Source organism: Felis catus, chromosome B2 (assembly GCF_018350175.1).
Source record: "Felis catus isolate Fca126 chromosome B2, F.catus_Fca126_mat1.0, whole genome shotgun sequence".
Lineage (NCBI taxonomy): Eukaryota > Metazoa > Chordata > Mammalia > Carnivora > Felidae > Felis > Felis catus.
In genome coordinates, this window is record NC_058372.1 from 98,510,122 (window position 1) to 98,531,992 (window position 21,871).

The 21,871-nt window shown below is 37.8% G+C and overlaps 1 protein-coding gene across 12 annotated transcripts in view; it reads right to left on the bottom strand.

Moving 5' to 3' along the window:
• AK9 (adenylate kinase 9) overlaps positions 1 to 21,871 on the bottom strand; it is a 145,580-nt gene that overhangs the window by 112,816 nt on the left and 10,893 nt on the right. For 10 of the 12 annotated variants that reach the window (XM_045058599.1, XM_045058594.1, XM_045058598.1 and 7 more), the window contains 7 exons: positions 20,685 to 20,812; positions 19,334 to 19,397; positions 17,013 to 17,065; positions 16,817 to 16,913; positions 9,182 to 9,294; positions 6,249 to 6,437; positions 1,240 to 1,368 (listed from right to left, as the gene is read on the bottom strand). In XM_045058599.1, the coding sequence (XP_044914534.1) occupies positions 1,240 to 1,368; positions 6,249 to 6,437; positions 9,182 to 9,294; positions 16,817 to 16,913; positions 17,013 to 17,065; positions 19,334 to 19,397; positions 20,685 to 20,801 (762 nt within the window). In that variant the 5' untranslated portion in view covers positions 20,802 to 20,812. Of the gene's footprint in view, positions 1 to 1,239; positions 1,369 to 6,248; positions 6,438 to 9,181; positions 9,295 to 16,816; positions 16,914 to 17,012; positions 17,066 to 19,333; positions 19,398 to 20,684; positions 20,813 to 21,871 lie in introns of those variants that run through there. The other 2 variants (XM_045058600.1, XM_045058601.1) reach the window with 2 other exon arrangements.

Here is a 21,871-nt window from a genome sequence, read left to right on the forward strand (position 1 = left end):
TGAGCCAGGTCAGAGGAGACTAGAATTGCAGGCTCCTACCTTTTATGGCTTTCCCCACCTTCCTCTACACACACCAGGATACCGGAATTACCATAAAAGGCAATTATTTTACTATTCAGCAAGTGTCATGTCCGCTTAAAGTCTAGTTTTGGCTTCCAGGATGGAAGACCTGGTCCTTATCCTTAAAAAGACTATCTCATGTCCATGAATGTAGTTTTCTAATTTTCTGAATCTGATTTTAATTATGCTTTATTTCACACCCAATGCCAGCCACTTTAGGAGTTTGCAGGATATTTCTGTTGAAGGAAGAAAGAACATGATAGATAGACATGCAAATTACTCTTAAGAAGCAAAATTTAAAGGCCAGGGATAGAAAAAGAGGTAGGGAGGAATAAGTCATACATAAGAAAACAATTAAATTTGGCTCCTCTTTTGGGGTGGATAATGAAAATGAAAACGATCCACTCATTTGCCTTTAAACACATATAAACTTCATAAAAAAAGCATGAAATCAATTCTTTTAGTTTCTCTATCAGATGGGAAGAGGCAATGTGAGTCCTATTTTTTTTATTTGTCTTTGTACCCTGTTGCTCAGCATGGTGTGTGGCCAAATACCCAAATTTGATAAATGTTTGTTGAATATCTCCAACACAAACTTGGCAGAGTCTATCCTGGACTTTAGACCATAATCAAATATGCTTTTCACAAATTGTAACTTTAATAATCATATTTTTAAAATGCTAATTATTTTAATTAAAACTGTCTTATTCTAATATGTAATGGCCTTAATCATGTTTATATGTAATCAGCTTTGAATGAGATAACCATAGAAACCAATCTGGGGATAATTTTTTAGATTGCAATCTAAATAAATGAACAGCTCCTTTTAAAATGTACAGCTGTTTTGATAAATCCATAAATTATAGATTGAAAATGTCTTTACAAAATAGTCTCTTAACATGGGTTTTCCAACTTCTGACCATAAATAAATTCCTGTAGTGACTTTTGAAAAATGCGGTTCATATATCACTTTTCAACAATACTGCTGCTTATTAAAATAATATTGTCTTGTGAAACAGCCTTTGGAATGCAAGCTTAATTCTAATAGCATTCTATCAAACTAAGTGGTGGAGAATCAGATAGATAATACAGGAGGATGAAAAAATGTGAAAGCTATTTCATCAGTGATAGAACACAAATATCAATATTCCCATTTTCATCAATATATCTTGTTCTTACTTCTAAAGAATGAAGAATTAGTTCCTTGTAAAGTTTAATAACGTTCTCAATATTTTCCAAATAATCCTCAGGTCTCTGGACTACGTGTTGAAGAATTTCAGCCACCATCTGCATTTCTGCAATAAATGCCTAAATGAAAAAGATGAGGTTTTTAACATCTTTATGTTAATGATTACTTAATCCACAAGCCGTGTCATCCCTCCCTCCTTACACTTACAAGCCATTTTGGGGTGAGAGAAGCAGGTAGAAGGGAGACTGAGGATTTTTATTTAAGAGACACTAAATACCGTAAGGGGTCTTTATCAGATGGAATAAAACTTTAAATTAACTTGGATATTTATTTATTTATTTATTTGCTCCTCAAGAAGTAGGGAAGAGTAAGGGAAGAATATCTGATTTTTAGAGAGAATGAAGAAATCAGATTTACTGAGCTTCCAGTTCATTCATTCATTCATTCATTCATTCATCAATTCACTCATTGATGAGTGCCAGGCACTGTTCTAGGAGCTTGAGATAAGACAGTGAACAAAATCAGCTAAGAGTCTGGGGCTCACAGAGCGCACATTCCAGCTGGGGAAGACAGAGCACAAACAAGTAGACAAGTAAATACAAAATGTGTTGGGTGGTGATAAGGACTAGGGGAAAAAATGCAGGGTGGAGGAGACGGAGAGTGATGGGTAAAAGTGCTATTTTATATCAGGTGGTCATGAAAGGGTTCTCTGAAGAAGTGACATTTGAAGGCAGAGGGAATCATACACATAAAAGTTCTCAGCCCAAGGCCTCATTGGTGTTAGAGATCATATTTATCCTATTATTTATAATTCGTTATCTAATTTCTAATTCTAGTTTTTACAAATGCACATACAACTGCATTTTATACTATTTGAATCATGTTGTCTATCAAAGAAGCCACTTTATAACTTTTTTGTAATGTCTTACATACTGTTTTAATGGTCAAATAATAGATTAATATCCCTAAATACATGATTATTTGATCATTATTCTATAGTTGAACAAGAATATTTCAAATTTTTCATAAGTATAAATAACATTTCACCAAATAGTTTTGTAGATAAATCTTTATATTGTTAATATTCTTCCTTAGAAGAGTTCCTAAAAGTAGAATTACTGGACCAAAGATTACACATTTCAAAATGGCTTAATATACACTGACTTTTTCAAAAGATGTCCAGTTAGGACACAGCTTATTAGGCACCTACTGTATGCCAAGCACTGTTACAAGCACAGGGGATATAGTCCTTGCTGCATAGAGCTTACATTGGGCAGACACATAATAAGCAAGTAAACAAAGAACATAATTTCAGAAAGCGGTAAGTGCTGTGAGGAAGATAAAGCAGAGGAAAGAGGTAAGCCTGTGCTGTCCAGCACAATAGCTGCTAGCCATACAGACCTACTGAGCACGTGAAATGTGGCAAATGTGAATTGGAATGCACCAAATTTCAAAAACTTAGCATGAAAAAGAGATGTCTCTCTCAGAATCTTTATGTTGATTATATGTTTACACAATATTTTGGATATATTAGATTAAATAAAATATATCATTGAAATTATTTTCACCTGTATCTTTTTGCTTTTTTAAAAAAGTGTCTACTAGCACATTTAAAGTTACATATGGTGGGACTACATTTCTATCACAGTGCTGGGTTATATAGTCGCTTGCTGGATGGTCTCTGAGGATGCTATCCATGGAGTGGGACCTGGGCAAGGAGAAGGTGCAGGCACACAAAGGTCTGGAAGAGAGCGTGGTAGGTAGAGGGAAGAGGAAACAGTAAGTGCAAAGGCTGGAGGTGAGGTTGAGTCCAGAATAGGTGACGACTACTGGAAGGCCAATGGAATAGCTGGAATACAATGAACACGCAGGGAGAGACAGCCAGGGAGGGATAAGATCAGGGGGGCCAGGTCCATGGCCTTGTAAGCCATGCGAGGGTGTTTGAATTTTCCTCTACAGGTAACAGAAAGTCACTAAGGGTCATATTTTTATTTTTTTATTTTTATTTTTTTATGTTTATTTATTTTTGAGAGAGAAACTGAGTGTGAGTGGAAGAGGAGCAGAGAGAGAGGGAGACACAGACTCCAAAGCAGGCTCCAGGCTCTGAGCTGTCAGCACAGAGCCCGACGTGGGGCTCCAACTCACAAACTGCGAGATCATGACCTGAGCTGAAGTTGGATGCCCAACTGACTGAGCCACCCAGGCTCCCCAACGGTCATATTTTTAAAACAAGGCTCTGGCTTTTGCAAAGAATGGAATGGATGTGGAAGGTCAAGGAAAGTGGAAGCAAAGAGAACATATACAAAGCTATTACAGCAGTTAAGACACATTGTTTATATTTATGTATATAGAAGGGTGAACGCTTTCATGCCGATATTGGCCATCAACCCAAGGGGGGCAGCATGTTTGCATGTTTGACTTCTGAACATGGCTGTGCTTCTAGGCAGACATCGTAGCAAACCAGGCCCCTGGGACTGAGTTCAGTCTGAGGACGTTAATTTGATTATATCCCACAGCATTGGCCTACATTGTGGTTTTGAAATTTTGGATTAGTTGCCAACTACTTTTATTTTTAAATGCTGATTTTGGATTCTCTGGAGAAACCACACCACCTGGTAAGAATAGGTTGGCATTCCCACATGACAATAGTTGTCTGGGCTGGAGCTGAGAGGCAACTGTCCTCTGAAGAAGGGCATGAACCCTCTAGCTGTCCAGTGGAACTTCCTGCAATAATGGAAATGTTGTGTATCTGTGCTGTCCAATTTGGAAGACACAGCCATATTTGGTCATGAGCACTTGAAATATGGCTAGTGTTACTAAGAGAAACTAAATTTTAAATTTTATATCATTTTAATTAATTTGAAGTTAAATAGCCACATAGGACTAGTGGCTACTATATTGAATAGTGTAGTCCTAGCCTACCCCAGTCCTCACTCTTCCTGATTATGTTCCTGACCGACATCACAAACTGACATAACTGCGACCCCTGTAACTAAGTGGGCTGTGACTCCTCTATCTCACGATCTTTGATTTAAGATGGTGTGCTTTATTCATACTAAAATGACCCACTTTTATTCCCATTTGCTATGAGGTTTTCTTTTTTAAAAAGAAAATATAGAATAGATGTTGGCTATGGCCTAGTGCCTTATTTGCACAGGGAAGATTCTTTTAGTTTTCGAAATGGTTTTAAAAATTGAGATATGGGGCGCCTGGGTGGCTCAGTCGGTTGAGCGTCTGACTTCGGCTCAGGTCATGATCTTGCAGTCTGTAAGTTCAAGCCCCACATCGGGCTCTTGCTGACGGCTCAGAGCCTGTTTAAGAGTCTGTGTCTCCCTCTCTCTCTCTCTACCCCTCCCCCACTTGTGCTGTTTTTCTCTCTCAAAAATAAATAAAGATTAAATTAAAAAAATAAAAATTGAGGTATAATTGACATAGAATATTAGATTCACTTCAGGTGTACAGCATAATGATTCAATATTTGTATATATTGAGAAGTGACCACCATAATAAGTCTGGTTAACATTCATCACCATACACAGTTACAACTTTTTTTCTTGTGATGAGAACATTTAAGATCTACGACTAAAGAACAATGTCAAAGACTCATTTAACCCACTAGTGAGGAAACCAACAGGATGACAAAGCTGAGGTATATCTTATCACTGAAATAAGACTGCAAAGTTGCGTATGAATGTACGCTTAATATCTTATGAGTCAATAAAATTGTAACCTTTGAGGGTTATCTTTTTTACTGGACAAATGATTTGCAATGTATCCATCTATAAGTTAATATCTGACTTTGCCCTAGTAGAAACACTATTTATTTATAATACATTTATAATAAATTGTAAATTGTAGCAATTACAAAAATATATGAAGGTCTTTAAAAATTATAAATTAATTGGGGCGCCTGGGTGGCGCAGTTGGTTAAGCGTCCGACTTCGGCCAGGTCACGATCTCGCGGTCCGTGAGTTCGAGCCCCACGTCGGGCTCTGGGCTGATGGCTCGGAGCCTGGAGCCTGTTTCCAATTCTGTGTCTCCCTCTCTCTCTGCCCCTCCCCCGTTCATGCTCTGTCTCTCTCTGTCCCAAAAAATAAATAAACGTTGAAAAAAAATGATAAATTAATTTATAACAGAGATCACAGGTATATTTCAGTACAGCAGGGATTGGCAAACTGTGGCCCACATGCCCCGGTGGACCAAATCCAGCCCATCACCTGTTAACAGATTTCTTCACATCAAATTTTCCCTCATTAAGTCATGGTAGAAAATTCTTTTGATGCCCCATTGCATTATGCTGACTTTAGGATTATTATAATAACATGTATACGTGAATTGGGCTTTCGATTTTTGTTTCATGTGCTCTTTGCTAGACATTGGAATTGGGATTATGTTAATTTCATAAACTGGATTATGCCTGGGCTACTTGCTCCCCATATTACCCTTTGTTTTTTATTGCTCTGACTTCTCATTCTAGCTTGCATAGTGCTTGACACACAGTAGGTGACAAATCAGTCTCTGTTCCTATGACATGAAGCTGATTAACTGTCAGGATGTGGAAGGACTTCCATATTGACAAGAAGGTTGAACTTGATGGCCTCTAGATTATGATCTAATAGTTCTTAAAAACATGAAATAGGGGCGCCTGGGTGGCGCAGTCGGTTAAGCGTCCGACTTCAGCCAGGTCACGATCTCGTGGTCTGTGAGTTCGAGCCCCGCGTCGGGCTCTGGGCTGATGGCTCAGAGCCTGGAGCCTGCTTCCGATTCTGTGTCTCCCTCTCTCTCTGCCCCTCCCCCGTTCATGCTCTGTCTCTCTCTGTCCCAAAAATAAATAAACGTTGAAAAAAAAATTTATAAAAAAAAAAAACCATGAAATATTTTTTCTATTTCCTCCAGACTTAATGAAAATTTAAAGGAAATGTAATTTTCTCTATCCTTGCTATTGTTTAATTTAATTGTAGCAAATTTGAAAGTGTAGTATATGGTATTGGGATGTTACCTCTTCTTCTTCTTGCTCTTCTTCCTCTTCCCCTTCCTCTTCTCCTTTTCCTTCTTTTTGGGCTTCTTTCCTCTTTTTCCTGCGATTTTCAATGACTTCAGGATCCCACTGATCTCTTCTGTATATGTACCCTGTACTACTGTGCTGCCTTTGCCCGGAAATTCTTTGGCATAAATCGTAGTCGGGGCACTAAGGAACAACATTAGTAATTTAAACAAGCATCTTCAGTGATTCTGATGCTGACAGTGCATGCACCACACTTTAAGAAACAAAGGAAGCAGGAAACTTTAGAACCTTCCTTGTTCATTTTCTGATTTCTTTAGGCCATCTCCATGTGGAGATGGGATGGGTATTTATTGAGGCCAGACTTCTACAGGCTTCCTAATTTTTCACAAGAAAGGTTTCAATCCACTCAGATCATCTTTATAATGTGTATTTGCCCTTCCTTACTCAGCAACCCAGAATAACCATACTGTGGGCCCTTGACAGAGACGACTGCCTTCAGCTGTCTCCTATTTTCACTTGCAGAAACTGACTACCATAAGGGTGAGTCTGAAGGACATGCCTCAGAGCAGTGGTCTTCAAACTTCAGTGGGCATCAGACTCATGTAAAGGGCTTTGCAACACAGATAGCTGAATGCCACTCCCTAGAGTTCTTGACTCATTTTAGGGTGGTTTCTGAGAATATGTTTTTCTAACAAACTTCTGAAGGCTGCTGGTGCAGTTGGCTCTGGGACCGTACTCTGCGAACCACTGCTGTAGTAGATTGCTGGCCCTTTGCCATCTTTTTTTTTTTTGTAATACAGACCCCTTGAGAATAGGAGGAAAGCCATTGGCTTTTGCTTCAGAAAAGCAGACATACACAATAAAATAATTTCATATTATTATAATTTATGTATTATTAATATAATTAAATGTTATTATTTCATAGATGCTTAAGGATTCATAGATCCCAGGCTAAGAATTTCTGCTCTAGAAATTCCAAGATTTATGCCCAAATAAGGACAAACCATCAGAGAAATGTGTGTTGTACTGAGCTCTGTCTCACATTGGGCCTCTGATGACATTCTAGTCATAGAAAACTTCCTTGGATACCCACTATCACACTTAAAACATAAAAACGGTGAAGGGCTTCGTTTTCTATGTTAACGATCTTTTTTTTTTTTTAATTTTTTTTTCAACGTTTATTTATTTTTGGGACAGAGAGAGACAGAGCATGAACGGGGGAGGGGCAGAGAGAGAGGGAGACACAGAATCGGAAACAGGCTCCAGGCTCTGAGCCATCAGCCCAGACCCCGACGCGGGGCCCGAACTCACGGACCGCGAGATCGTGACCTGGCTGAAGTCGGACGCTTAACCGACTGCGCTACCCAGGCGCCCCTGTTAACGATCTTTTATATTGAGACCCATGTAAGATATTCCTCTTATTTAAATTTTTAATTCTAATTCCTCTCATTTTGTTTCTTCCTGAGGAGTGGCTTGTCTTTTCATGGACAATGTGAATTTTATATAAATGGTCACATTTCCTCTTTCTACTTTGGCTTATCAAACTCAGAAGTTATGCCCCAAATTTAGTAAACATTTGGAGGGTAATGGTCTGTATATCTGTACACTCTTGTTCTATACAATCTATGTTTTCCATGGCTTAGACTTTATATTTGGTTTTAGTTGTCTGAGATCTTTTCTTCTCTCCCTTATACCACACGTTCACATGTGTGACACTCTCAAGGTCCATGCAGGAATTCTGATTGGTCTCCAACCACGACCTGTGGCAGGCTGCAGATTATACCACGCTCAGCACTGCAATACCTCTTCTCTCTCACAGCTAACCCTAACACACTCCCGGGTCCCAACATCTGAGCTGAGAATCATCCCATTTATCTTGAGCTGTCAAAACTTTTGGGGAACCAGGCAGTTATGAATATAAAAGCTTATAATCAATTTTCATATAAACAAACAGACTTGGCCTCACTGAAGTCTTATCATTCTCACATAAAGCAGTTACTATTTTGGTAAAGAAGAAATCAAGTCTCTTAAATGTGATTTGCCAAATTCTGTTGATAGAGAGATTGGGGATAGGACTCAGCCTGACTCTCAATCAAGGCCGAATGACGTTCTTTAACATTCATATGACCAAATCATTTGCTCCTTCTTTCATTGTATTTAATTGTCAAACTTATCAGGTGTCTACTAGGTACACTATCTTGTACTAGTTGATGTTTATATGAGTAAGACATAGTTCTTGCCTTCGAGTAAGGCAGAGTCCAGAAGAAAACAGACAATTACAATATAAGATATTATGATAAAAGAGAGCAATGTGAATGGTCATCAGAGAGGGGACATGGAGGAAGAGAGAGGGAGAGGAGGTGGAGGGAGAGAGAGGAGGAGAAAGTGAGAGTGAAAGAGAAAGAATGAGAGAATGAGTTAGTTAATATGTGTGTTGGTGTGGAAGAGGTGGTCATCAGGGAAACAGATGATGCCTGAACTGACTTTCAAAAGATGACTATGATTAAGCCTATTGAAAAGGCCGGGAGGGATTTCCTTTGGATGGAGCTGCAGGTGTAAAAGCACAGAGGCATGAGAGGGAATAACTCAGTCCCTATGATTGATACATAAATTGTTATTTCCTTGGGGCGCCTGGGTGGCTGGGTCGAGTAAGCATCTAACTTCAGCTCAGGTCACGATCTCATGGTTCTGAGATCTAGCCTCACATTGGGCTCTGCACTGACAGCTCAGAGCCTGCTTAGTTCTCCTGTCCCCCTTTATCTATGCCCTTCCCTTGCCCGTTCTCTCTTTCTTTCCTCAAAAATAAACATTTAAGACATTGGACACTTAAACAGTTATTTCCTTAACTACTTAGTATTTTTGAAGATACTCCTTGAATTCCACCACTGTTAAAAAGAATGGTTCGCTATGGTAGAAAAACAACTTACCTTAATATTGATTATTATATCAGGTTTCAAATTTAAATTTTTAATTAATTCTATTTGCTGCAAAGTAGTTACGGCATCCTGTGAAAGTGATGGTAGTTCAGTGACAATATAACCTGTTGAATAAAATATAATTTTTAGGGGCGCCCGGGTGGCGCAGTCGGTTAGGCGTCCGACTTCAGCCAGGTCACGATCTCGCGGTCCGTGAGTTCGAGCCCTGCGTCAGGCTCTGGGCTGATGGCTCGGAGCCTGGAGCCTGTTTCCGATTCTGTGTCTCCCTCTCTCTCTGCCCCTCCCCCGTTCATGTTCTGTCTCTCTCTGTCCCAAAAATAAATAAAAAAAAAAAAAGTTGAAAAAAAATATATATATAATTTTTAAAGTTTTATAATGCCACCAATATATGAGAGCATGGACTTGTTATTACTTTGTAAATCTCATTTGCTTATTGATGAATATTAATGTAGATCTTAAAATCATCTGTCAAATATTTTTAATTAATAGTTAAGTTTATTGCCACATGAAGTGTAACTATGAATAATGTTTTTCTGATAATAAATAAAATCACTGAGCTGGGAGGAAACATCTTAAAAAATTCCAAATCAATTTCTTTTAAGCACATGAGGGGCCTAGGGAAGGAAATTCCATGCTAGTAATTCTTTGAACAGTTAGGAAAGCCCTGTGATGATGGTAAGGGTATACTATAGGGGTTGTGTAGTATATTCTTTTCTTTCTAAAGCTAGCATCTTATAATAGAATATATATGTACGTAATATTTATATAAGTTATGGGGAGTAATAAAACACCAATGAACTGCCTCATACAGTTTAAAAACCAGAACATTATCAACATGATTTTTGCTTAGCACACTTACTGGCTTGCATTCCTACCCAGAAACCTAAATCTTCTCATGGAAATTCACCCTGTTTGCCATCATCACATTAATTTCCTTAATATATTTCTTTAATTATGTCACTCTCATGCTTGAGAAAATTTTCTCTTGTTAATAAAGTATCAATTTTCTCAGAATTAAAGGACTTAGGTCAATTTTTCTCCTGTTTTAATAGGACTTTTTTTTTCTTGAAAGAACGGACAAAAATTACGGTTATTCAGCTTTGGATATTTGGCAGACATTTTATAAAAAGTGAATGGAGTGAGCTGGTCATTTCAACTGACAGTATTTGTTGCCAATTATAAAATTCAAGCAAAAACTCAAATTTTAGAAAACATGTATCTATTGCCATAAGCTTTACAACTTCCTGATTTTTAAAACTTTTCTTGATGATGGGGGTGCCTGGGTGGCTCAGCTGGTTAAGCACCTGACTTTGGCCAGGTCATGATCTCATGGTTCATGGGTTCAGGCCCTGCATCAGGCTCTGTGCTGACAGCTCAGAGACTGGAGTCTGCTTCAGATTTTGTGGCTCCCTCTCTCTCTGCCCCTCGCCTGCTCATGCTCTGTCTCTCTCTCTCTCAAAAAATGAATAAACATCAAAAAAAAATTTTTTTTAAACTTTTCTTGATGAACTTGGTGGTGACATTAACAAAAGTGATATTCTGGTATTGTATAATGAAAAGTGTTGACATTTGGAAGATCTGCACAACTAGTGAACTAATATTTTCCTAATAATTACTGCATAGTACACCTCCAAATCATGCATGCATTCCAAGTTCAAGGTAGACCATGGATTTTATTTATTTATTTATTTTAAATGGTTATTTATTTTTGATAGAAGGGGAGAGAGAGAACAAGCGGGGGACGGGCAGAGAGGGGAACAGAGGATCTGAAGCAGTCTCTGTGCTGACAGCAGAGAGCCCCATGCAGGGCTCAAACTCAGGAAGCCTGACATCATGACCTAAGCCGAACTCAGATGCTTAACTGACTGAGCCACTCAGGTGCCCTTAGACCAACGGATTTTAATGTAACAGAGTTAGAAAAGGTCCTTGATATCATTTCAGATTCTATAATGTAAATAACCTTTAAGAAACTTACCCTTGGTGAGTTTTGATGTAGGATCAATTATTCTAAAGGCTATTAAAATATACTTTCCTTTTCTAACTACGTATCTGTGAAACTGGGTTTTCCTCATACATTTCAACAGAAACAATGAATTGCAACAGATTAAGCAGAAGGAGACAGGAGAACCCAGCCAGCTAGGTCTTCTCTTAAGTCAGACATTAAAGAGATTTGCAAAAATATAAAACAATACCACTCTTCTAAGTTTTTTGTTTTGAAGATTACAATTATTTTTTTAATAAAATATGCTATTAATGCAAACATGTGATGTTTTGTTATGATTTTTAAACAAATATTTTAAACATTTCTTAGTTTTAATTTCTAATATGATAAATATTGATGTATATAACCCACGTAAGCAAAAGCTCTTTTGGGGCCTCAACAAATCTTATAAGTATGAAGGAGTCTTAAAACTAAAAAGTTTGAGAACTGCTATGCAATGTCTAGAATAGTATGACTAAAGAAACAGTTATTAAGCATCTGTTGATAGATGAATGAATGTGTCTAATAAGCCAACCTCAAAATCCTCACTTGAGAACATGCTTATTACATACTCTTTTTTTCAATTTTACAAAAGCAGACCGAAAACTATCATGGCAATCCAAAATCTCATGAAATCCTTAGGCATTTCTCCTAAGATTTTTCAAACACTATGTATTGGATGCTACCCAGAGAAGCAGTCGTAAGTAGTTTGACTTCAAAAGGCAGAAAGGGAGATTTATTATCTTTAGTTCTGGATATACGAGCTATAATTATGATTCCCTCCCGTCTTGCTACAATGTTTAATTTCCAACTTGGCTTATTTGTTTGCTTTTGCTGTTGTCTTTAAAAGACTGAAATATGGTTGTATTCTAAGGCATCCATTCTTTTTATTATTTTTTTATTCTCAAGTTAGTTAACATACAGTGTATTCTTGGTTTCAGGAGTAGAACCCAGTGATTTATCCCTGACATATAACACCCAGTGCTCATCCTAACATGTGCCCTCCTTAATGCCCATTACCCATTTACCCCATTCCCATCAACCCTCGTTTGTTCTCTGTATTTAAGACTCTCTTACGGTTTGCTAAGGCATCCATTCTATTCAAGGTTCCTTAAATGAACCCAACACACTCCTGCAAAAATTTAGCTACTGCATGCATTGGCACCGTCTCAGGAACTGGGCAAGACCTTTCTCCACTTGCCTCCTCCTGCTGTTCTTGCTTTTTGTTCCCCTGGCTTCCCCCTTCCCTAGTTTGGTTTGGATTCTATTGCTAAATTATCCTCCACTTGATTAACAACCTTATTGGAACTTGTCAAGGTATTGAGATATGATGGCTGGCATTAAGCCATCACATTTTGAGGGTGAGTACTGTGGTGAAGGGGACTGCATGGCCTAGCCCTAGGTTGAATTCAACTCTTGTCCAGATCATCTCTCCTGATCAGATATTGTCAGAGAACATCAGTCTCCAGAGTTCATGTCTTCCTCTTCTAAACAACAGGGGGATTACACAATACTTCTGTCCCTCTCATTCCCTCTGCTGGCAATGCTGCCCAACATCTGTGTATTACAAATGAATGATGGAAGCTTAACACTCTGTGTGCTGTGCTCATCAGCACCCTGTGTATTACTACAATCGCTGCCAGTGCTTGAACAGCTTATCAGGCATTCCAAGTGCAACTGTTTGTAGGTATCCTAAACCTCAGGTGTACATGTATATTGGAATGAGTTTAAAACTTGGTCTCTTTTGGGGCGCCTGGGTGGCTCAATCAGTTAAGCATCCAACTTCGGCTCAGGTCATAATCTCATGGTTCACAAGTTCAAGCCCCGTGTTGGGCTCTGTGCTGACAGCTCAGGGCCTGCAGCCTGCTTCAGAGTCTGTCTCTCTCTCTCTGCCCCTTCCCTGCTCACGGTCTGTCTTTCTCGAAAATAAAATTAAAAAAACTTGCTCTTTCCTAGTGGAAGCAGCAGAAAAGTGGGTTGTTTCCACGGTGTTTGGTTCTCACCTGATAGACCAGTATTTGGGCTGCCTGAATTTTCTGAGTGATGCGTTTTAGGGTTTTACCCATTGAGAGGTAGCCAGTATCATAATATCCAGACCCTAGGAATGTATCTATGGAAGAGATGTGGGAGAGTGGAAGAGCTTAGTTCTCTAGACCCAATTCTGGAAAGACATCATGAGGATACTTCCTGATAGATGGACCAGAGCTGCCAACCCCACTGCCAACCTCTCTAACCCCAGAGACATGTGTGGAGATGGAAGCATAGATAAGGACTTCCCCTCCCTGTCCCGTATCTCCTTGACACTGTTACCAAACCCTTGCCCTCAATGCTGAAGATGGAGGAATGAAAGACCTCACACCACTCCTTGCTGCAAGGCTCTGATGTACTATCATGGGCAGAATAGACACTCTGCAGTCTAGTGCTCAGCCTGCATCACCCCCACCAAGGAAAAGCTGAAATACTGTCCATATGGCTGCCCAGGGGAAACTGACTGGCCCATGCCATCACTTTGTCCTCACTTCCTGGTTCAGTAGAATGAATTCCCACTTTTGCAAAACTGAAGATGGCATGCTACTGCTTTCAGACTGAAGTGACGTGAGATTCAGAGACATCAGGTAACTTATGTCCATCCAGCCTTAATATATACCTGATGTCATGCCAGCCTGATATGAGTGGATACACTGGTGACCAATGACTTCCAAGACAATCTACTATGTGATACACCTGGGGCAGGGAATGCCCAGATTAGGGCTGTCTATCACTTACTGGAGAAAACGAGTTTTCTGGAGTCCAGAAACAGGGAGCAGAAAGGGACTTCTTAGGATGCCCAGGCATTGGCTCTACCTTTTTCTCTTGGGTGAGGAAGTAGTTCAAGGAAACTGATTTTGGCCCAAGGCCAACACAGCATGACAGGTTGTGAATGAAAGGATTATAATTATAGATTGTGTAAGTTCCTTCTAAATAGCTATAAAAGTTCCAAGTATAAAAGGCTCTGGTATAGAAAAAAAAAAAATAAGATTCAATCCGGCAATACTCTACTGGGCAGTGTTCCCAGCAGTGCACATCTATCTGTCTTTAGGGATTTTAGAGTCATCAGTTACCCAGCCTCACCTAGACCCTGGCCAGAGTTAATATCCCTGTTTTGAAAGCTCTTCACTTCCAATTTTGTTTCAATTTTTGTTTCTACCAGGCTGTTGGGTAGGACTAGACATCAGAAAGAATTCTTGCTGAGCAGAGACTTTTAAACTGCATTTAGTAGAGTGCAAAGTTGCACAGAAATTCCTCTGGGGACGTTACACAATAGGTGAGGGGAGTCTGGGCAGAAGAGGCTCTAGGTCCTGCCCCCACTACAGCCTTTAAATGAGCCCAGTTGTGCATGCCTAGAGCACAGGCATGCAATTACATGCTGAGAGTGTGGCCCTCAGATTCAAGAAATCACTTATACTGCCAGCTCCCAGGACACACACCAGTACACAGCATGTCTAGGGGAAAGAGGAATACATTAAATGCTACGAGGGGATGCAGTCAGCAAAATCCAGAATGTAGGAAACTCTTATTAAACACATATAACTAGCTTTTTCAAAAAAGAAAACACAAGGTGATAGAAAGAGGTAGAGGGCATTTATACATTAAAAGGGATTTGAGACATACCAATCAATTGCAATGCGTGAAACTTGGTTGGATCCTGCTTCCAAAAACAAACACAACAAAACAAAAATTAAAAAAAAAAAAAACTCAAAAATCAGCTAGAAAAAAATATATACAAGGCAAATAATGACATCACAGAGTGATTAGTAGGTGATTTACTATTAATTTTTTAGGTATGGTAATGTGAAACTAGGTTTAAAATAGTCCTTAACTTTCTGAGATATATACTAAAGCATTTAAAGATGAACTGATATGATATGAATTAGTTTCAAAATAAAGTAGGTTTGGGACAAATGTGGGTAGGAGTTTACATAAAACAAGATTAGATGAGAGTTATTGAAGCCGGGTGATGGATACATGGGGGGAATTTTATATAATCTCTTTACTTTTGTTTGACATTTTCCATAAGAGGTTAAAAAGGTTATGACCATCATAAATGGCATAGCTGAGTAGGTTTATTTTTTCATTTTTTTCTTTCTTTTTGCCAATATTTATAAATTTATACCATCTTTGTGTTGACCATGTAAAATACTCTAAATTTTTCAAAAAGTAAGGTGTGATGGGGGCGCCTGGGTGGCGCAGTCGGTTAAGCGTCCGACTTCAGCCAGGTCACTGTCTCGCGGTCTGTGAGTTCGAGCCCCGCGTCAGGCTCTGGGCTGATGGCTCAGAGCCTGGAGCCTGCTTCCGATTCTGTGTCTCCCTCTCTCTCTGCCCCTCCCCCGTTCATGCGTTCATGCTCTCTCTCTCTCTCTCTCTCTCTGTCCCAAAAATAAATAAAAGTTGAAAAAAAAAATTAAAAAAAAAAAAGGTGTGATGAAGTGTAAACAAAAAAGATATTTGCCTACCTATCTGTATGATTGTGTCAGTTTCAATCATTATGATTTTTAAGGTCACTTATTGACCTGTGTTGGAATTGTCACTGTCCTTTTTACCTTTTTACTCATTTAACCTCCCACATTCTGGGTGTTTTTCCCAAGTTCATCTTCTTTATCACTGAACAACAGAAAGACTGATAGAGTGTAAGTATATATACAATATATATACTAGAGAGATGATATATATATATCTATGAATGGATGGACAGATATTGTTCATTCTATACATCATCTATATGTAGAGAAATCTTTCTACCTATAGATATGAATGATACATAGTTTGCAGTGACAAGTTGCTTTTGCTACTTCCATTATTGATTTGCTTCTGTAATCATGGTTTTTACTTTACTGCATTTTATTTTTATCTCTCTATTTTAATAGTCACCATGTCTTCTCTATAACGCAGCTAAGTTTTTCTTCTTTCATTCAATAAATCTATTTCAGGTAGCTGATTTTCTTCCCAGCAAATCTTTATTCTTCTTCCTTCTTTTGCAAATGTCACAGGATTTGTTCTTTTCTGTTTAGTCATTCTGAGCTTAGGTAGTCTTTGTCTTGAGAAATTAGGCCCCAACCCCCTGCTGAGCATCTGTTTGAATGTAGAGAGACTTCTTGGGTCCAGAGTGAGAGGGTAGACTGGATAAGCAGACTGAAGCCTGCCAATATCTGGAGCCAGAGGCTAAGCTGGTGCCATGCTAGTTCCCACTCCTGCCTTGTAAGTATAGGTTAATGCAGAGAAGCCTAGCCATAGACAGGACTTCGTAATAAAACTGAATGAATGGGAAAGCAGTCAGCAGAGGCTGTCACCACCGTGAGAAGTACCACAGCAGAGTGTCGATGCTTTTGCTGGATAACACGATGCTCGCAGAAGATTGAACAATTTAAACTTATCTATTTATTTATGTTACAAGGGTAGAATCTGAAGAATACTGAATAATTGAATTGAATCTGAATAATGAAGTAAACAAGCAAAGAAAAGTATCTAAACCGCTTAACTGAACTCAGGCTCTGGGATTCCTGCAAGAGGGCAAAGGAAAGAGCAACTCCAGAACTTATGTGTGCCTCAGCTAAAGCATGAATTTTAAGGCTGCTTTGATAGCCACCAATTTATAAAAATAAACATACCAAAGTGAGAAACTTCCAGGGAGTTGAGCTTCTCCAACATTAGCTTCATGACAAGTTCATCTGGAATGCTTTGACCACCGAGCAGCATTGATTGCAACTAAGAACATGCACAGATAGCACACATTAGAATATAATATATTTGTGATACAGAGCTTCTTTAAACAAAAATTCTAATAACTTTGAGACTTAGATTTACCATAACTCCTGATTCAGTTTCACTGGCAATCTGTTCTTCCAAAATTGGTAAAGCTAAAATATGAATTCAAAATGTTAGCACAAACAGATATTAGAATTGCCAAATTAAGAAACACGTTTGTGTTTATTTTTAACTTTATTTATTTTGAGAGAGAACATGTACATGAGTGGGGGAGAAGAGAGAGAGAGAAAGAGAGAGAGAGAGAGAGAGAGAGAGAGAGAGAGAGAGAGAATCCCAAGGAGGCTCCCTGCTGTCCACGCCAGCCTCCAACTCATGAACTCTGAGATCATGACCGCAACTGAAACCAAGAGTTGGACACTTAACCAACTGAGCCACCCAGGCACCCCATATTTGTGTCTTTTATAACTGGTAACAAAGATTAATTTTGTTAATTAAAGATTAGTTAAATATTTGTATATCACTTTAAGAGTTTACAAAACACATTTACATACATTATGTCATTTAAGCCTATCCAAAGCATGAGGCAGCAGAAAGTATTCCACAGAGAACTTGTCTCTGCCCCTGGATAGCTAAAGGATCTTGAGGAAGCTAACTTCTTAAATGCTTTGGGCCTTGTATGCTTATGCCCTGTATCATATGCAAGAGAATATGAGGATGAAAAGCATTGTGTATATGACAGTGATTTGGAAATTATAAAGTGTTACTCAAAAGAATACACTAGTATTATTAGTCCAGTTCCTTTTTTTATGTCAAACCCTTTATTTTATGTTTTCTTTTTTTCTTTTTAAGTTTTTGTTTAAACTCTGTTCAGTTACCATACAGTGCAATACTGGTTTCAGTAGAATTCAGTGATTCATCATTTACCTACAACACCCAGTGCTCATCGTAATAGTCCAGATAATTTTATAACCACAGAGTTATATCTAGAACCCATTAATTTTGCACTCTGATTATATGAAAGGAAAGAATGCCATCAAGAAATGTAAAAATAGATAAGCACTGATTAGAAAAAGGGGGCCTGAGGTTAGAATTCCAATGATTTGTTTCCTTTTTAAGAGGAAATATTCCATCCCTTGTGGAAGACATCCTGGGACAGAAATGACAGGGGCATGACCTAGGGAAGGACTCAGAAATTATGTTCCCAGCTGCTAGTAATCAATGGATTGTGCTGTACCAGATTGCAATTTCATTAACAGCACATGGAATCCTCATTTCATACCATTCTTGCCAAAAATGATTATAAGAACTTTAAAGATTCCTTGTCAGTTTCATAGGTGAATATGAATCAGTGTTATTTTAATTAGCATTTCTTTGAAAAAAATGGAGTTAAATTCTTTTTTCTTATATTTGTCTATTTTTATTTCTACTTAAAAATTTTTTTTTTAACATTTATTTATTTTTGAGACAGAGAGAGACTGAGCATGAACGGGGGAGGGTCAGAGAGAGGGAGACACAGAATCTGAAACAGGCTCCGGGCTCTGAGCTGTCAGCACAGGGGCCCGATGCGGGGCTCGAACTCACAGACCGCGAGATCGTGACCTGAGCTGAAGTCGGCGCTCAACCAACTGAGCCACCCAGGCGCCCCAATTTTTATTTCTACTTAAAAAAAAAGTTTATTTTGAGAGAGAGAGCATGAGTATGGGGAGAGGCAGAGAAAGAGGGAGAGAGAGAAAATCCTAAGCAGGCTCCATGCTGTCAGCATGAAGCCCAAAGAAGGGCTTTATCCCACAAATTGTGAGATCATGACCTGAGCTGAAATCAAGAGTTGGACGCTTAACCAGCATGCCACCCAGGTGCCCCTATTTCTACTTTTATGAATTGCTATTCATTCTTCTGCTTATTTTTCTATTAGGACATATAGAGCTGTACTGATTAAAAGAATATTTTATATAAAGATGTCAGTCCTCATTTTATATACTGCAAAGAATGCAAAACAAAATAAAAAATAAAATTTATCATCAAAAATATTAAGTCTTGAAACATGCTCCCAAGAGCAGCTGTGAGCGTTCCTTCTCTTCCCATCTTCCATAGGGAGACACTTAAAACACACATATCCCCAGCAGGTCTAAATGAGAAAATTAGAGAATTGGAGGCAGAAGAATGGAGTCAAAGACATTTCATAAACCATCCTAAAGTCTATGAACAAAACTAGGACTAACAGAAAGGCAAAATATGTCTGATGCTATGAAGATTATGAAGATGATATTATGAAGATGATATTCACTGGGTTCATAGTGACGTGTGATAAAGCAATTATGGCAAAATGTTAATAACGGAATCTAGATAGTACAATTCTTTACCTTTTCATGCATATTTGAAAGTTTTATAATAAAATATTGGGGGGGGCAGGTAAAATTTACCTTCTACACGAATACATTTCCATGCTTGTGTTATCTGACGGGCTAAGGTTGTCTTCCCAACCCCCTAAAAAAGAAAGATGTTATTTAAAACCCAAAAGAACAGTCATTTGCCAGAGAAATAGATACTCACATTTAAAAGATTATATTCATGGTTACAATACATGAATATTATCAAGTAAATTTTTTGTTGACAAAAAAAAAAATGAACAGCAGACCTTAGATATTTATAGCATAACTTTTCTCTATAAGAGTCACATTTGCCACATTTTATGAAATGATTTAAATAACATTTTTAAATTAAGAAAATATCCCTGAAACCAGGAAGCTGTACCATTATGGCATTACAGGTACTGTCCTCTTTTGATTATCAAATTTTGTAATTTTGAATACATATCATGATGCTACTGAAACCCGTCACTTTATTTCCCTTCTAAAGTTTATAACTATGAATGTTTTGAAAGACTTCCATTTAGTAACTTCCAAGAGCAAAAAATTCCTTCTTAATGGACATCTATGAAAAGTGTCATCTTTTAAAGATAAAAGATCACTTTAATGAAGTAACATTTGTACCTGACTGCTCTTACTGTTGACTCTTAAAACTCTATTACATGTTAAGAAACATAATGAAAATTACTGGAACTATTTCTTGGTACCTGTCCCAGGGACTACATAAAATTAAATCAAGGATGGGATCTAGCCTTTGGTCTCTGCTATTCTGGGGAGCCTCTTTAATTAACCAGCTCAGTTTCTCTAATGGTAACTACCAACTAGCTCAATGGCTAAAAATACCTCTCATCTAGAGGTCCTTACTAGAAATGCCTAGAAAGGCAGGCTATCTTATGACAGCCATTTTTGGTTTCTTTTTATTTTGTGGAAAGATAATATATAGGTCTGCTCATGCACTTTGAGTAAAGGTGAGGCACATTGCCTCTCAGTAGCTTCAGATATTAATGGGAGAGGCTCCCCGTTTGACTCCATAGTGTCTTGCCTTCAAATACCCAGAGAGTCTCACAACAAATTCCACAGAAAATTTTATATGTCAATTGTGTCTAAAATAACCTGGATCACAGACTACTAACAATTTTCATGGTGCAATGTTTTGATTAATTTCTTCATAATATAAAAACAAAGATAAGTACAATGTCAGTTCCTTTCCAATTATAAGTGCACAAGAGAAGAGAAAGCTATGAAATTACCATGAATATTATATTAGTTTTTAAGTCATACAACTAAAGTCTAACACTCAAAGAAGTCATCGTACGATGTCGTTTTCATTCTTGTATGGTAACATAATATTATGATTTTTAAAATAAAAAAAATATTAAATAACAAGTTACAAGAGATAACTTACTGGTTTCCCAAATATAACAAAGCAAACAGGTTTAGACAGCAAAAAGTTATATTCAGCTTCATCTTCATTAAATATATCTGCAAAAGGATACTCTTCTGTATTCTCTTCAGAATTCATAATATAAAATACTACAATAAGAAAAAATAAGATTTTTAGTGACTAATTCAGTTGGAAAAGGCAGGCAGGTTAGGGAAAATGAGACTATCCTGAGAATTTACTTAGTCCCAAAGCCATTCCACACCACTAAACACAAGGATTTTTCCCATACTGACAAAAAAGTTAAACTCATCTATTAAAACAGTAATAAGCTTAGTTTGAGACAAAAAGCAAAATCTAGTTATACATTGTACAAGACAGCTAAAACAAAATGTTTCAGAGAGATTAAATTAAGGGAAAAATACATACATGCAAACATACACATATTTGTGTGTATTCAATTAAAGATCAAATTACATATGCTATGCACATATATATATATTATGCAGTTACACACACACATATGTGTGTGTGTGTGTGTGTACATGTGTAGGGACTACTAATGGGTCTAACAGAAATCCAAATCCAATACGTAGAACTGAAAAAAAAAAAAGAACATATATATAACAATATTTATAAGATGTAGCTAAAGTAGTATTTAGAAGCATTAAATACATTAGAGCCAAAGAAAGTCTGAAAAGTACATGAAATAAGCTCACCACTTTTAAGATGTTAGGGGGAAAAAAACCCCAGGAAAAATAGAAAAATATATTTTAAAAGTTAATAAAATAGAAAACATATAGAGAGAGGGTCACCAGAGCTAAACAGCGGTATTTTGAAAAAACGTAAAAATAGAAAACTTCTGTCAAGATTGTTCAAGTAAAGAAAACAGATGGCACAATTAAACAATATTAGACATTAGGTTTTTAGAAGTATGGTTTCTTATATCTCAAAACAGATTTGTCTATTTTTGTTGTTGTTTATTTCTAACTTTCGTTAATCAGAGTATGTTCTTTGATTTCAATTTTTCAACTTTTTGAAATTTGTTGAGGCTTGCCTCGTGGCCTAGTGCATGGTAGTTTTTTTTTTTTAATGTTTATTTATTTTTGAGAGACAGAGAGAACATGAGCGGGAGAGAGGCAGATAAAGAGGGAGACACAGAATCCAAAGCAGGCTCCAGGCTCTGAGCTGTCAGCACAGAGCCCGATGCG